This window comes from Strongylocentrotus purpuratus, unplaced genomic scaffold (genome assembly GCF_000002235.5).
Source record: "Strongylocentrotus purpuratus isolate Spur 01 unplaced genomic scaffold, Spur_5.0 spur5_scaffold_17, whole genome shotgun sequence".
Taxonomy (NCBI): Eukaryota; Metazoa; Echinodermata; class Echinoidea; order Camarodonta; family Strongylocentrotidae; genus Strongylocentrotus; species Strongylocentrotus purpuratus.
The window spans coordinates 15,019,259-15,037,377 of NW_022145602.1; the positions used below are offsets into that span (position 1 = coordinate 15,019,259).

General features: G+C 38.0%; 2 protein-coding genes across 5 annotated transcripts in view; one reads left to right on the forward strand and one right to left on the reverse strand.

The window, feature by feature from the left end:
• LOC575241 (serine/threonine-protein phosphatase 6 regulatory subunit 3) overlaps positions 1–18,119 on the reverse strand; it is a 57,319-nt gene that overhangs the window by 21,615 nt on the left and 17,585 nt on the right. For all 4 annotated transcript variants that reach the window (XM_030987790.1, XM_030987789.1, XM_030987791.1 and 1 more), the window contains 8 exons: positions 16,627–16,786; positions 14,927–15,178; positions 13,222–13,400; positions 12,577–12,690; positions 11,768–11,918; positions 10,429–10,581; positions 9,263–9,391; positions 6,323–6,503 (listed from right to left, as the gene is read on the reverse strand). In XM_030987790.1, the coding sequence (XP_030843650.1) occupies positions 6,323–6,503; positions 9,263–9,391; positions 10,429–10,581; positions 11,768–11,918; positions 12,577–12,690; positions 13,222–13,400; positions 14,927–15,178; positions 16,627–16,786 (1,319 nt within the window). The remainder of the gene's footprint in view (positions 1–6,322; positions 6,504–9,262; positions 9,392–10,428; positions 10,582–11,767; positions 11,919–12,576; positions 12,691–13,221; positions 13,401–14,926; positions 15,179–16,626; positions 16,787–18,119) is intronic.
• Positions 1,328–3,705, forward strand: LOC105437541 (cytoskeleton-associated protein 2-like). The gene has a single exon (XM_011664239.2). The coding sequence runs from the start codon at positions 1,895–1,897 to the stop codon at positions 3,530–3,532; it is 1,638 nt and encodes a 545-aa protein (XP_011662541.1). The 5' UTR covers positions 1,328–1,894; the 3' UTR covers positions 3,533–3,705.

Genomic DNA, 18,119 nt, shown 5'->3' on the forward strand with positions numbered 1-18,119 from the left:
CGTAAATTTTATGTGGAACACTTTTGAACTGGTCAAAAAATAAAAATTTGATGCCCTGGAAGGGACATAATTTCATTTTATTTGCATAAAGTACCATAAATAATCAATGGAGCAAAATCTCAAAATTCTGTGTAGAAGTTTAGTGTTTCAAATTTAGCTCTACCAGATAAGGCAAACCAAATCAAAATCGGTCAAAAAATGAGGGAGAAGAAGCAACTTTTGTTATTTTTGGAATAAATTTGCATAAATTACCATAATTAATTAATGGAGAACAATTTCAAAATTCTGTGTAGAAGTTTAGTGTACCAAAGTTAGCTCTACCAGATAAAGCAAACCAAATCAAAATCGGTCGAGAAATGAAGGAGAAGAAGCATTTTTTGCGATTTTGAATAAATTTGCATAAATTAGCATAGATAATGAATTTCACGATTCTGTGTAGAAGTTTTAAATCCCCCTCCTAGCCCTATCATATGAAACAATCAGAATCAAAATCGTGGAAAAATAACGAAGAAGAAGCATTTTGAAAATCTTGATGTTGATGCCACAACAAAGTCTAAGTTTATTGACCTTAAATGACCTTTGACCTTAACTTAGTGACCTGAAATTCTACTCACATGATTGGGGAGACTTGATAACCCTATAGTCTAAGTTTCATTGACTAAGAACTTATACTTTCAAAATTATATCAAAAATTCAAAAACTTAACCTTAGGTTAAGTTTTTGATGATGATGCTACAACATAGTCCAAGTCTGTTGACCTGAAATGACCTTTGACCTTGACTTTGTGATCTGAAATTCTATTCACATGATTGGGGATACTTGATTACCCTCTGGTCAAAGTTTCATTGACTAAAAACTTATACTTTCAAAATTATATCAAAAATTCAAAAACTTAACCTTAGGTTAAGTTTTTGATGTTGACGCCGTCGCCGTCGCCGTCGCCGTCGCCGTCGCCGTCGCCGCCGCCGTCACCGGAAAAGCGGCGCCTATGTCTCGCTTTTTGCTACGCAGGCGAGACAAAAATTCTCTATATAAAGATAATCTAAATTTTTTTTTGGATAGCACATAGGCCTCTATCTATCTATTTGGCCCCCTCCCCTAGAATCCCGTGGATTTTCCACGGGTCCTGCTAGTATATTTATAATATCTTTAAAAATTTGAGGGAATTGAATAATTATGCTACCACTATTAAAAATGAACTGATACTTCCATATTGCTACAGAATATGATACTATATAAATTGTGTTATTTTCCTCTCCGTTCGTTGTAATTTTCAATTGTATGTTTATCCTGTCTTTGTTCTTTCTCTCTGTACAATAGCCTGGGCTTGAATATTCCCTTTAACATGCTTTCTCTCATTATTTTCTACAAATAGAGTATCATAACCTGAGCTCTAATATAACATCTCAATCAAACTTGTTTATCTTTGCGCATTAAATGTATCAAGTATAGAGCCTCTCTCATGCTTCACTGAGTGTACAGTGAAATATATGTGTTTGCTCTCAAACAAATTATAGGACAAAAGACTTTGAGGAAAGAAGAAAAGACTTTAAACTTGACATTCAGTACAACTTACATTGTGAGCCAAGCATAGCTTTATCTATTTTTTTCGGAAGTTCTCTTTATTAAGTATAATCAAGCTAGCTGAAGGTCCAACTATTTCAACATAGCACAGTGTAATTGGGACTTTAAAAAGACTTTGTTTAGACCTGGATCCCATCTTACAAAGAGTTGCGATTGATCCAAATCAACCGCAAGTCAGGACAGACAGAAGGAGGAGCGAATTACAAAAACATAAACAGTCAAGACTGCCAGTTTTCGAGATTTGTTTTGTCTTATTTTATCTCTGCCTTGCTTTGCTAGAAAGTACTCTGCCATATAATTTCGGAATACGATGGAGTCACTTTCTAAATCTTCTGATTGTCGGAAAAGGCGAAGAAGTTCGGTAGAAAACGATATCATGGAGAAGAGGCTGCAAGCATGGAGAGCAAAGAAGGGATTGCCTATCCTAAGTAAAATACAAGAGGAGAGAGAAAAGACAAAACTGCTGTCCAAGCACACAACTCCAAGTCATCCATTGAAGAGGAAATCCATTCAGATATCTAAATCTGAGAAAAAGATGGAGAGAAGTGATGATAAGAGCAAGCAAGCAAGGTTTTATACCCCAGGCCCTTCAACCCATCATGATGTAGCTATCGATAGGAGACGTACATTCAGTAATCTACAGATTAACAAGCAGCCTGGCAGGAGAAGCCTAGCACCATCAACCCGGATGAACACTCCCCAACAATTTTCAAATAGTGTGAAAAGGAATGAGGGCAAAAAAATAGCAGCAGGCAATAAAGTCCCATTGCTTCTAAACAAAAGTGATAAAATCACAACAGCCATGACTCAACAAGTTCCTATCAGGTCACATGATCTGTCACATGTCAGCCTCCATACCCAGGGTCGGAAGTCTGTTCGATTCTCCTCGCCCAAGATGTCAACAGCAGTGGAGGCATGTGATGAAAATATCCCTGTCAGCTGCACACCCAAGGTCACACCTGGACCAAGCAAGAGCAAGTCAGACATAAGAGGAAGACTGGAGCAATGGCTAATAGCCAAGGGTAAGACACCCTCTAGGTTCAATAACTTCCTGGGCTACGAGTCGTCCCTGCAACACACCACCCCTGGAGGAGGCAGCCACACAAGGAGAAGGTCTGGGACACCTCACCTTGGGAGGAACAGGAGAGACACCCCAGGGAAAGGATCACGTCGGTCTGGTGAAGGTGGTGCTGTACATGGCACCATGAAAGAGTGTCTGGAAATGCTGGAGGAGGGATGCCCATTGGAAGACATGTTAGCCTGGCTGGATGGAATGGTGACCAAAGCTCCACTCATCCAACAAAGTGCAGGCTATTGGCTGTGCAGGGCAAAGATTGCTGAGAAACAGGGTGGAGACCAGTCTGCCATTGAGTGCTTGTTTGAAGCTGTGGAGTTTAACCCTGAACCTGTAAAAGATATCCTGGACACCCTGGCTACATACAGACTCAAGCTAAAGATGAGCAGTGAGGAATCCGAAGAGACCAGATGGAACTCTCCCTCCATAGAGACTGGTGTGGACTACCGTCTCAGGCACTCACCATGCCTTGAGGTCCAGACACCTGTAGCACACCTGAGGTTTGAAGAAGAGGATGGGAACCAGTCTCCTGATGGAGAGGATGATAAGAGACCTGGAGAGGATACATCCCATTTGAGCATCAAGTACAGCCTCAAGGAAACTACACCTTACTTTATGAGGATTCACCGGACCATTGGCCATTCTCCACCCACTCCTTGCCTGCTGGTCACTCCAGTCAGACGGTCAGCCCGTCTGGACAACAAACGACGCTCTGTGGCTTGCCTTGGTACCCAGCTGACCCGCGCTCCAGCAGTAGAAGACTGTTTGGACTCCATGAGAGAGGTAGCAGCTAACTACCCTACAGCCCAGCTGATCCTACGACCAAATAGGGCTCTTACTCAGGAGTTCTCTGAAGCTCAGCTTCAAGACTAAAAAAATTATTACAGAGCATCTTGAAATTAAGTGTCAAAAGTGATCACTTCTGTACTTCCATGTATCCATGTATACAATAGACCAGTTCACGGTTTGCACCTTACTGCAATGACCCCGAATATCCACAGATCTTCAAAACACGAAGAGGTCCCACTTTGTACATTTTTAAATAATCACTCCCACAGCGATGGAGGTGCTATATAAATAGCCTTTGTTCCCCCTTTTCTAAGAATACTTCCACCTGTGTAGCATGGAGTGCACTGAATGTGCGTGAATGAATAATGTTATATAACTTTCATGAGCACGTATCCAGTATTTCGTCTCCGTGTATTTCAAAATTTGTTCTGCAATGACCTTTATCTGCTCATGCTCAGACTGCAACCGTGAACTGGCTTATTATAGTGGTCTATTGAACATTTTATAATGTTCTGAATTATATATCAGTACAAATTTACTTCATAACGAATTGTATATTTTACCCTAATTTATTTACCTGCTTGCTAAGAAAGTAAAAAATATGCTTGTAGATAAACAACAAGTGTACATAAGTTTTTATGTCCTATGCTTGGTAATTGAGGCTAACTGTCCTACCAAAGAGCAGTAGTGCATCGGTTTGGTTCAAACCCTGGACCTCCTGGTTAGAAGACCGTTCTTGTATCACTGAGCTACATTTAATTGTATATAACAATTTTCTTCTTAGAAAGGATAGCTTTGGTCATTTTTAAAGACTTTGCTTGAGAGGTTGAGGATCAAATAAGCCACCTTTGTGTATTTGGCATTTGATGATAAAAGATAGGACTGCCTGAACTCCATCAAACAGGTGCTGGCTGATGGTACTGGGTTTCAATTTTTGTAATCTGTTTGGACCATGCTCTCATTTAGAATATATATCAGGGGTCTGGACTTGGGAGTGACATTTGAAGGGCCATGCACACTGGTACCTGTTAATTTTATGATGGCCCTGGCTATGCTATGTGCATACAGACTTGTGAAAAAGAGATTGCTGCTGTACTTATAATTCTTGATCGATTTTTGTTGTCTATTATATACTCACAAATCACTATAACTTGTGTATCCTTATGTGCTTACCATATCATACAAGTAATTCATGCATGTGTTCCCTTTCTCTTATTATTCTGGAAAATGATGGAATGCTTATAGATATCGAATGCTTGCTTGCAAGATTTAGATGAGCTGTAGATAGATGCATTTATACTGAAGTATTTATATACCTATCAACATAGTCAAGGGTACATAAATCACGAAATAGTAAATATGGCAAAGGACAAAGAACTTTCCCAAGCACTGGGTTGTAGATAACCATACAGTTGTACAGGTATATAATTAAAGTGAAATTGAATTGTGGGATTTAAGAATCAACATTTTAGAGATGTGCTTTTACTGTATGTACAAAACATGTAGGTTACATGTTTGAATTTGAATTTATTGACAGCAACACATAACAATAATGAAAGTATATAAACAATCATACAATACAAGAAGAATACTGATACATGTATTTGTATACATAACTGAAGAGTGATGTTGATTGAACAGTAATGGTTTTAAAACGATATTTAGACATAACTCTGCATACTATTTAATGTACATTAGATATTACTAATATTTTCGTACATTACTAATATTAAAGATAAACTTTAGTACTGGTAATGCGATTGCATTGTGAAAGAAAAGGTGTGAAAGGATCAGAAACAGTTGATCATGTAGCATGTAAGTATTGGTGTGCACTGCAAGGTTCTGGAGTCATCAAAATCATAATAAATTTGACCGAGTCTTGGTAAAGTAACAAACACTCACATAGAAAGCTATATATGGGACAACACACATGGTGTCGGGGATGGTACTACCTTGGTTTCCTTGTCTTTCTATGCTCATTACTCAGCCAGTATACATTTTCTTCCAAAATTGTTTGGCTCATGTCATTTATTTGTAATCTTGAACATTCAGTGTAAGTTTCGTTTGATTCGTTTAATTTTTTTTTTTTACCAGTACTGGAGTTTATCTTTAAGCTCTGTAATTATTAGGATCTCTGTCCAGTAGTGCCGTGTTTGTGCCATCTAACTGGATCGACCAAATCAATTGATTCATAATATATGTATATGCAATATTTTTTCCTGTAACATGAGAGTAATTTTAATAGTTTCATACTATTAATTAAATGTATTGTTAACTGTAACTGCATAATTGTTTTAAATGGGGGCACGCTACAAGAGTCCTATCTCGCACCCCGGGGCAACGTGTCTGACACGGCCGGTTGTAGCAACTACTCCGAAGATCAAGATTACAGTAATCTTGATCTAAGGAGACACGAACGAACGAACCGCAAGTCCTCCAATCAATCGCAAGTTTGCAGTCTCCTGTCTCTTATGTACATAGTTGCGATTGATATAAACTCTTTGTAAGAGGGGGCCCAGGGCATCGTTTCACAAAACCATCATAAGTACAAGTTCACCAACATCCCATTGAAATATGTGTAATACAATGAACACATGTTGAATAGGATGTCGGTGAACTTGTGCTTATGATAATGATGCCCTGGAGGGTGTTTCACAAAGAGCGAAGTTTGACTAAAAGTTGCATTTAAATTCCTAGTTGCGTGCGGTATATGACACATCGCATTGGTCAGATCGCGCTCAGGGGACGCGCGCTATAGGGTAATCTACCAATGAGATTACGCGTATGCACATTGGCACTTACGCATGACTTGAAATCAAACTTAACTGTTTGTGAAACCCCCCCTGATTAACAAAGATTTGATGGTTGTATTACCTTGATAGAGAGATTTGATCTGTTCATTATTGCAACCTTTCTCCATCTCCTGGGTGAGGACGTTGGCTATCCTGGTCATGTGACCCATGTAACCTCTCCGTGACCTGCCCTGCTTCTGATGAATGTCGTTCTCCTCCCATGCCTCCATCACTTTGGGAATTAGCTTGCTTTCTGTGAACAGCTGTGAATGAGGGAACAGTGCGGAGCTGTTAACATATCACCTCACCTCAAAATAGATCAAATTCTTAAGTACGTTGTTGCATTGGCATTGGCAAAAAGCAAAAGTTCAGCGATCTGGGTGCCGTCATATAAACAGTTTGGATCAACAAAACTTAATATGAAATAGATATTGATCCGATTTCAATTGGGCCCAGATGAACCTTTTTTGGTTGCAGGGAACTTAGGCAAATCAGGGGGGTGTTTCACAAAGATTTGAAGTCCAACTTAACTCTAAGTTGGACTTAAATATCATGGAGAGCCATTTGTAGCCTTATTTTGAAATATATTCAAGTATTTTAGACTTTTCATAAATTCCACATCAAGAACATGAATTTCCTATGATAATAGAAAATATAAATGATTTGAATCAACATGGATGCTAATGGCTTTCCATAATTTTTAAGTCCAACTTAGAGATAAGTTCAACTTACGATCTTTGTGAAACACCCCCCTGGACCACGAGTGAAATTTGCAAAATTTTGAAGCACATTAAGTATCTGACTTTACATTTTACTGAAACAAGCGTTGGGGGGGGGGGGGGGGGACTAACAAGGTTAAAATAATGACTTTTTTGCATCATTATATTCTTCAAGCCATGGTCTACACTAATATACTTCTGTATTCACTTGAAAAATCTAATATTTGCACAGGAATTGATTGGACTGTACAAAACCTAGCCACTCTTAAAAGCCCATCTATCATACCTTTATAATGCATCACATTTCCAGGAATAAAAATAGTATCACAACAATTACCATTTGCAGCATTATATATTTCAAGCTATGGTAGACACTAATATACTTCTCTATTCACTTCAACAATCTAATTTTAGCGTAGCAATGTATTGAGCTTTACAAAACCTACTCTTAAAAACCTATCTATCACAATTGTATTTGTTATATAGCATAACATTTCCAAGAAAAAAAAACAATAACACAACAGATTTTAGCGCGAAGCACTTCCCCCTCTATACATTTCCAATGTTAGTACAGTTGTTTGTCGAAACTGAAAGTGAAATTGGTTAGCGCTAAAGAGTCATTAATCCTTGGAAAGATAATCCACTCATCTGTCAAATCATCATAGAAGTACTGCTAGATCACTCATTAGGCCTGTCTTCATCAGCTCAAGTTTGCCAAATAAGCCGCTATTTTCAGACTTGGGATATTATGCTGAAGTTCGAAATTGCGTCTTCACTAGACCGATACGCCCATCACAAACTAGCTCAGACGGGCGCAAATTAGCCCCGCTATTTCTAAAATAGCTGGATATTTTGGAAACAAGACAAAGGTTTCTTGGGATATTTTTTCTCAACCAAACATCCTGCCAATTGCAATTTGCGATCAGGATAGTTGAACCAGCCAAACTCGAGCTGATGAAGGCAGGCAGGCCTATAGTGCAGCTAAGGTCAAATACAATGTAAAGGCTAATTTGAAAGAAAACCAGGGCCATGTTTCATGAAACTATTGATCGATAACAAGTTACGATAACTGTCATAAGCTACTGCTATCAATATTGAATATTTAGGAGCGCTAAAAACAATAAGTACTGCAATAGTCTTTATACTGTTTTATCTGCCAAAGATAGAAGGAAACTTGAAACTGTCCAGAATCGTGCTGCTAGATTAATCTTTGGCCTTGGGTCAAGAACTCATACTTCACCTTTACTTAAGGAGCTCCACTGGTTACCTCTCCACCAACGTGTTCTGTTTAAATTCTGTCTGTATGCTTTTAAAATACTCAATCATCTGGCACCTGAATATCTTAATGACACCCTCCAAATATATACACCAGCTCGTAATCTTCGTTCAGCAACCGACACATGTAAACTTAACATTCCCAAATCTAGACTCTCAGCAGCTGAAAAACGCTTGGCAGTAGCTGCATCAAAGACATGGAACAGCATCCCTCTTTCCATAAGAGAAATTACCTGTCTTGCCACCTTCAAAAGATCCCTCAAAACTCACCTTTTTCCCCAGTGATCTATGTGATATACTTCCTGTACTGTACTTTCTTGTCCTCTTTACATATATTTGTATTTGTAAGCGCTATGGTACTTATTGTTTTTAGCGCTCCTAAATATTTAATATTATTATTGGATTGGATGTGAGCAGATTTGTCATAGGGCGTGTTCATGCTTGATTTTGAAGGCAGAATGAGCGATTTGTAACGCTCATCGTAATCGCAGTTCCACGGTGCACTGTTCATGCTCACTTCTCCAGGCAATTCTCCTTGGGTGGCCTTCAGCTGGATTCGCAAACCTGTGTGCGCATGCTACGTAGACCCACTAGAGGTCAGTGCGTTGACCCCATTTAAACGCGTTTACAAATTGTAAACGCATCTTTTTGTGAGTTTACGATCAGCGATCGTGATCGCCGTTTTTCGGTGATTCTACAAAAGTGAGCATGAACACAATCGTTTTTTAAACTAAACGCGTAACAGATGCCTGATTCTGGCCGTCAAAATCAAGCATGAATGCGCCCATAGATCCGTGGCAGTTGTTATTAAAAAAAAAATTATGAAACAGAGCCCTGCTTTATATGTTCATATCATAAATCACTAGCACAAAATTCTTACAATCAGAGAAGTGTTACAGGAGCTTGTTTACAGACCACCTCTCTCAATTTGACTGCCTTAATTGATTTTAATTGATTATACAGAGCCCCTTCGTCTGGGCGAAATTGTACTTTAGGTTTTGTGAAACGCTGCCCAGGGTACTACTCACATGTACTAGGAGTGGATGTTGCGTCTTGCCTTCTTCTGACTCTGTGGGGTTGTTGGAAAGGATTGTACTAATTGACTTCTCCACCTCTAAGTGTAAAAAGTTATTCCATGCATACGTTAAGAAGAGATCCTGGGGAGGAAAAGAGAGAGAGAGAGAGATGAAGAGATACGTTAATACTATATTTTTGTGGCTGCTTAAAGCTCATCTGTACTAGTTTATAGCAGGGATTAGACCACCCTGCAAGGTCACTGGACAGGTGGTTATCTCATCAACTCAGCTCTCAATTGACATAAGAAAAAGAGGATCATAGGGGACCAATGGTCACCGATGAGGCATTGTTTCTATATAGAGGGAGCAAGTAGCTACAAGTAGTACAGTGTGGCTTTAATACTGTATTTTGTTTTGGCTGTTGAAAGATAAGCTTTGAGTTCTGGTAATGATAGAAACTGATTCTCACAGAATCCAACAAACTTACACTAAATGTTTAAGATTACAAATGAATGACATGTGTCAAATGATTTTAGTAGGAAATGTATAGGGGCAGAGTAATGAGCATAGAAAGATAAGAAAATCCGGGTAAGTCGGCCTGACACAATGTGCTTAACACAGGTCACCATGAGCAAATGAGAGTTGTGGTTTTTATTGAAGATGATTTTGAGCAAGTTTGTGGGAGGTTGTTTTGATTTTACTGGTTCAAACAATCAATCTACTGCAGGATAAACAATCCAGAATGAATTATAGCCATGTTCTCTTGACATACGATGCCCATACCAGAGCTCAAGATTACCTGTAAAGATAAATGCTCATGCGATTGCATTGTGAAAGAAATTGTGTGATCATGTAGCACATACGTCTACAAGAGCATACATCAGGGCCCCATTTCACAAAACTTGTCATCAGTGACAAATGACAGTTTTTGTTATAAGCTACTGAAATCTGCTTCTGATTGGTTATCAGCAGATTTGTCACTGATTTTTGTCCTTTGTCATTGAATAAAGACTTTGTGAAACGGGTCCCAGACCAAATATATAACGAAGTTACAAATTTAAATTCAACTTATGTTTCTAAACTCCTACAAGCTTGGTAATTTATTTGGACACCGAATAGCCAAATACCTTGGACATTCCCCAAAGTAAATGTATACGGAGAAAAAAAACTGAACTTACGACTAATTTCTTGATGGTGCCTAGTCTTGCCAGTTCAGCATTGATAGCAGCTGTATTAGTGATGAGTAGTGATGAGACTAATTTGCTGATTTGTAACCTAACATTACCAAGGGGTGGCTCCAGTTTGCCTACTGTCGTTGACATTTCTTTTCTCTGTAAGAACAAAAAGGAAAATGTTAATATGAGATTCAACAATCACAGCAACAACAATAACAGATATGCAAATTATTAACAACCTCTTTCTGGAGTTGATTGTTCAAAAATATTTTTAAAATTATAAAAAAATGCAAAATTTGAGCTAAACATTCAGTAGAGTGCTAATGTTCTCTGTCCATTTGGCAATCACAATTAAAACTTTTAAGAACTTAAGTCATCTAGCTGCCTGTAACATAATGGACCTTAGCGCTTAGAGACTTCGGCGGAAAGCGCTTTATAAGCACCGTTTTTATTATTATTTTTACAGTAAAGCCAAAACAACTTTGAAATGAAATGTTTAACAATATGGAAACATTGGGCATTTTCACCAAATGAAGCTGTTCACAAATAAGTGGTGGGAGTTGTTTTAGGAATAAAACTTATGCAAATCAGGGCCTTGTTTCATGAAAACTCGTTTTCAATTAACAAGTTACAATAACTAAGCTACTGAAATCATGGCATTTAATATTGATAATAAGTTTTATGAAACAGGGCCCTGGACCACAAACAAGATTCAAAAAAGTTTTGTGCAAGTTCTTGTTTTACAGTATTTCACTGAACCATAACAGATCCCTAACAGTACGATTACATTCCCAGAATCTCTCCGACAGCGATGAAGTATAGCTAAGTTACCCCAGCAGGATTATCTAAAAACTGTTGCATATCTCGTAACCTACTGACGACTACTTTGAATGTACCACTGACCCCCTTAGCTAATCTCTTCCCTATCTATAAATCTTTCTTTTTTCAGGCATATACCTTTCAAGAATCTGGACCATACACATCATTTACTATTTTGTTGTCTTAATTTGTTGAGTCGTCTCCCCAAGGAGGGTCGTCTAACTGATACATATCTGCCAACCAACGACTGCTTTGAGTATACTGCTGAACCCCCTAGCTAACCCCTTCCCCATCTACGATTCATGAATTTTCAAGGCATAAACCCTTTCGGAAATATGGACCATACGCAACGTTTATTATTTTGTTGTCTTAAATTGTGGATCTTAAACGTCTTCAGCATCCTTGATTGAACTTTCAAGGCATAAATCTTTCGGAAATCTGGACCATACGCGACATTTACCATTTTGTTTGTTTAAACCCGTCTTAAATTGTTTTATTTCTGAGACCATGTTGAATCGCTTACCCCGGGCGGGTCTTCTAATAACTGCTGCATATCTGCTAATCTACTGACGACTGCCTTGAGTGTACCGCTGACCCCCCTAGCTAACCTCTCAGCGTCCAGCTGGGTCATCTGTTCTTGACCGTCTGGACCAAAGGACAATGCCCATGCAGCCCTGGTAGAATCAAAGAAAAAATACATATAACTTCAGAGGAAACTTGAATTATCTAAAAATTGATACTATAGCAGCTCACCAAAATAAAATATAATAATAACATGTACGATTGCTTTTCGTTTAAAAAAATATAGATAAATTCACAGAAATGTGAATTATCTACAAATCGTTACTAAGGCAGCTCACAAACCAAAATAATAATTAAACATGCATTATTGCTTTTCAATTGCCAAAGTATCCATACAGCAGGATCCGAAGGTTTGTCATTTTGGACCCATAAGTAAATTAAATATACATATAACACTTAATGCCAGCCAAGTAATTGTAATCAAATTTTACCACGCACGCAACCTATTATACTACTGTACAAGAAATATTCTTGAACATTGTTTGTTAGCAATCATGCTGGGTATTTGATTAGAGTGGTAAGTAGCTTAAAATACAGAGAAACCTGTCTATAAAGACCTCTCAAGGGAGACAATAAAAGTGGTCTAAATGGGCGGTGGTCTTTATGTACAGGTTTCTGTAACACATGTATCAGTGGCAAAGTCTATTGAAGGGAAATAAAACTTGTGGTCTTTATAGAACAGGTGGTCGCTGAAGCAGGTTTCACTGTAACAGTTATTCTCTACATGAAGATTAACTGAGAAGTACTCACCCTTGTTTCCTGAACTCCAATAATGAAAGTAGAATTGAAATACCGTTGACTATTGCTGACTCTGTTATCGTACCCTTGAACATGTGATCTAGTAACTCTGATACCGTTTCTTCCCTGCAAGATAACAAACCAATAAAACAATAGTAATAGATACAATGAGGATATGCAAAATAAACAAATTATTTTGTTACCATTGAACATGGTCTAGTAACTCTGATATTGTTTCCTCCCTGCAAGATAATTAACCAATAAAACAATAGTAATGGATACAATGACAATGTGCAAAATAACAGACCAAATCAAACAATAGTATACAGTACAGTGACAATGTGCAAAATAACAAATCGGTTCAGTAGAAAAAGCCCCTCAATTCGAATAAGATGAGGACACATTGTATGCTTGAATATATGATCTAGTAACTCTGATACCGTTTCTTCCCTGCAAGATAATGAAACAAAAAATTGAACAATAAAGAAAGATTTTTAAAGATAATGGCACTAGACGATAATAACACTATTTGTAAGGGTTTTCAAGTTCGAAACTCAACAGTAACTATGATCAAATTATCAAATTTACTAAAAAGCTATAAGGGATAAATAATTGCCCACCACATCTTGGAAGTGGGTAATACGAAGGACTACTTACATTTCTATTGTTGTGAGTAAAGGATCGTTATCCGCACATTCTTGTAATTGTGACATGTGTTCCCTAGTGAGCCTGACGATATCGCACAAGGTCTGTGCTGCGTTGCTATGCGTGTCCTCCGACTGCTCTGTGTCTATGAGGTCTACTAGTCTTTGGATGAACCTTTGATCATTTAACCACTGCAACAACAACAAAAGGGAGAAAGAGAGAAAAGGAATAGTTAGGTATTGTGGCTCTGAGAGCTATGTAATAATCATCAGGGATGCCAGATAGAATTAATCAGAGGGCCGGAAAATCACCTAGAATGAGCTATTTTTTACACAAGAAAGCCTAAACTATGGTCTGAAAATAACTCGCCAGGATATGAAAATAACTCGCCAGGGCCTGAATTCAGGCTATTGCCTGAAAATTGGCATCCCTGAATAATTTTTATTTGACATTTGCTATGGCGACATTTGCTATGAACTACAATTTGTCTAACACATTTTAGAGTAAGGGCCCTGCCTGGGTGTTAGGTTAACAGAATAGTCTATGGGTCAGTTACAAATTTGATCAGAACGTGCAAATGACCACGGAGCGATCATCGCTGGAGCACAAGCCCTACAAGTTGAGTAATGCAAGCCTTTAGGCTACAATAATATACACAAATATGCAAGAAACAAGACTTGTTTACTCTTCAGCAGAAGCATGTTGCTCAATGAATCTATTATATAGGTTTCTTATGTACCGGTAATGTATTGCTTTTATCTCATCACATGGTGAATTTTACAAATTTCAATTCCAAAAAAAAATAATATATCTCTCCACAATAACTCAAACACTGCATTTTTGCAGAACAGTTTCATTCCAGTTGCAAATTCATTAGTTTAAGATCAAGAATTCTGTCGACCTAGATCATATTGTCACTCTTTCAGGCAGCCCCACCCAAAATCAAAATGACTGGAAGGTAGAGGTCAAGGCCGAATATAGCACTATTACGTCACAGTGTAGAGACATCAAGATGACATTGCCTGTGGTTACTAGACAGTACTTTGACTTGCTGCTGTAATAGCTAAATAGGGGACTTCTCCCCAAAGCCCTACTGATTGGTTGGATTAAATCTGACAACTTGCAAAAGTGATTCAATACTTACTAGATCTTCCTATGAGTGTTTTTCTTTTTTCTGATATTGTTATGGGTAAAATACTGCAGTGTATCAAAAAGGGTTTATCATTTTGGTGACAATTTTTGATAAAATAGAAATTGGGGGAATCCTTGTAAAAATTGATACCAGTTGGTTTCAGGGATGGTCAGACCTAACCAACAATGATAACGATCATGTGATTAATATAGTACACACTCCTTGATAATACATAGCTAGCACCGTTTGCGGAGAGCTAGAAGGGCATAAAACTCTGACACAGTCAGAGGTAACATCCTTCTGGCTCTCAGCAGATACAGCTCTAAGTAATACAGTATAACCTGTATATAAAGACCGCTCTAGAGAAACATGAAAGTTGTCTTTATAGGCAGGTGGTCTTCATGTACAGGTTCCTTTAGTACAGGTTTCGATGAGAAGCCAGATTCAAGGGAATCAAAAAATGTGGTCTTTACAATCGGAGGGTCTTTCAATACAGGCGATCGCTAAAGCGGGTTTGACCGTTACATCTGCAATTTGCAGTGAAAGGGATAGACACGAATGAATTGCAAGGACGCAAAAACTTACATTGAGGAATGCTATCCTAATTTCCGGGGACTCGATGCATGTGATTAGCCTAAGGATGAGGTCCATGATAGCAGAGACTTCTAAATGAGAGAGGAGTAGGCCTATGCAGTCCTCCCTGCCCTTGATGAACTCGACGACGACCTCGGGTCTCCTCGATAGCAACGACCCTATCGTCTTGCTGAAGAAACTGGCTAGGAGGGGGTTGAGAGGGGCCGGCCTGTCGAGGAACTTCCATAAACTGGTGAAAGCAGTCTGTTGGGGAGTAAAAGAGACATTACACGTTATGTGTCTAAATGTATTGGCCCTTTGGGTGAATAACAGGACAATACAACAGTGCCGTGTTATCTTATGGCTGTCATATGCATATATTTACAAGTCACAGAAACTTGTTTTTACAATAAGTAAACAGAAAGCAAACAGAAAAGTGTTCAAAAACTCAGCGCATGTAAACAAAGCGTCATAGCTATAAGTGTATTAACTGGCAATAACAAGAACAGTTGTAATTTTGTTTGTTTAAAGCTAAACTTTAGTACTGGTAATGCGATTGCATTGTGAAAGAAAAGGTGTGAAAGGATCAGAAACAGTTGATCATGTAGCATGTAAGTATTGGTGTGCACTGCAAGGTTCTGGAGTCATCAAAATCATAATAAATTTGACCGAGTCTTGGTAAAGTAACAAACACTCACATAGAAAGCTATATATGGGACAACACACATCGTGTCGGGGATGGTACTACCTTGGTTTCCTTGTCTTTCTATGCTCATTACTCAGCCAGTATACATTTTCTTCCAAAATTGTTCGGCACATGTCATTTATTTGTAATCTTGAACATTCAGTGTAAGTTTCGTTTGATTCTGTGAGAATTAATTTTTTTTTTTTTACCAGTACTGGAGTTTATCTTTAATCCCCATTTTGGCTCTAAATATTTAATTTATTACCATGGATACAAATACAACAGGCTTAACAATTATGCACCAATGCTCAAGAAAGGTTTGTAGCAGTCAAGTTAACTGCAGAACAGAATATATTGTAGGAGTCTAGGAGAACTATCATAAACTTTATTTGGAGGACTTCAACTTGACTCTCTCCTGTTCTTTCAAGTTTCATTCAAAAGAAAACAAAGCAATTCAGTTTTGACACACTAAAAAACGTTGTCTTCCCAATGTAACATGCATGCACAAATTTCAAGAACCAATGGGGGACTACATTATAACTTAAGACCGATACATGTTTTGTTTTTTAAGGGATCCGGTAACTTTGTCTTTGATCCTTCAAGAAAATCCTTGATTAAGCTCATGCTGCAATGATAATTATAAACCTTTAGGTCAGTCAGGAACCCCAAGACTTTTACAAGCCGATCGCCTGTCTGATTATCAAGATATTGATGGTTGAAAATCAAAATCATATTTTGCGTTTGCCAAACGGTTTTCATAACACTACAGTCTATTGGGGAAAACGAGTATGGTAAAACCGGTCACTCAAAAGTTTTATATCTTTTTTGAGGCACTTCTTGACCATTTTGAAGCGCAATTTTTTAAGGGCTTCAATATAACACCATATCACAGACACTAATAACACGTAGGGCCGTGCATCTCAGATTTAACATTGTTTAACGATCCCTTTAGCAAGTTTCTTTTGAGGTCTCTATTTATAAGACACACTGATGGTATCGAGAGGGTTAACCTGGCAAGATGACTCACTTCTGTGTCTGCTAGCTTGTCGCATATAGCGGCCACGTCGGACGTGAGGAGCTCGCAGGCCATGTTGGGGTTCTTGTACTGTACAGACTCATGGAGGTCTTGGGACGGCTCGCTCGTTATCAAGTTCACTAACTCCTCTATCACATCTGTCCTCACCAGGCTGCAAATAGAACAGAGAATTAATGAGATGGCATGATTAGAAGTGATGTAGTCGGTAGGTTCAGTTTAAATAGAACAGAGAATTAATGAGATGGCATGATCAATGGGAAGTGATGTAGTGGTCGGTAGGTTCAGTTTAAAGTGAGTCGGTAACATTGCCTCAGATTCTGAAACAAAATCCTGGATTTAGCTCATGCTGCAATCATAATTATAACCTTCAGGTCAGTCAGGAATCGCATGACTTTTACAAGCCGATCACCTGTCCGATTATCAAGATATTTATGATTGGAAATCGTTATTTAAATTTTCGTTTTCCTAACGGTTTTTATAACACTTCAGTCTATTGGGTAAAATGAGTATGGTAAAACCAATCACTCAAAGATTTTTACTTATTTGAGGCACTTGATGATCATTTTAAAGTGCAATTTTTTAGGGCTCCAATATTACACCATATCACAGACACTGATAACACGTAAAGCCGCGCATCTCCGATTTAACATTGTTAAACGATGCCTTTAAAGAGATCATAAAATTCTGGTCAGGCAACAAAAACAACAACAACATTAAACCTTGTATCCAGTGTGCTCAAACTGTCCCTTTAAAATCCTGTATTCCGGTAGCGCGTACTAAGTTAGCGCGCACTATTAAAGTTAGTCCACACTTTTATGGAGTGCCTGTTGCAAACTCATTTATCCTGTACGGACTATTTTAATCCTTCAATGAAAAGTGTCCAAAAATTAATTTTGCAATGAAATGAGAAGAAAAGATAATATGAGTGTGAACTGAATTTCAACAAAGTCTTTGGTAGATTATCTTTGTTACATATGAATATTGAAGGAGGAAGATGAAACCTAGCATTCCATAGAAATGTGAACTAAAATTCTTGTTTTGTCTGGACTTAGTCCCAGCTTAACTTATGAGAATACCACCCATAAAACCTACATCATTTCAATTAGTAGATACATGATACATAAACTGTAATGTATATACACACACTTGAAGAAGGAAACATCATCACTTGTCACAATTGACATAACTTCCTTGTTTATATCATGAAATAGTCAGAACAATTGAAGTTCTGTTTCCTGACCTAATTTCTACAAAACAAATCATTAACCCATTAATTAGGGATATTATTAATCCTACATAAAATATGTCATGGAATTCATTGTTTTACATCCCAAACATTTGTTACACAATCTAAGCTCAGAACAGCATAACCAGTTATTAACCACACACATAATAATTAGCATTGCGCAACAGTCTCTAACCACAGGTAATTCCACGAAAGCACCTCAATTGCATTCACGAGGAATAACTCGAGAATTATTACG

What these genes read in the sequence shown, in the direction of transcription:
- LOC105437541 (XM_011664239.2), top strand. Translation starts at nt 1,895, where the DNA reads ATGGAGTCACTTTCTAAATCTTCTGATTGTCGGAAAAGGCGAAGAAGT.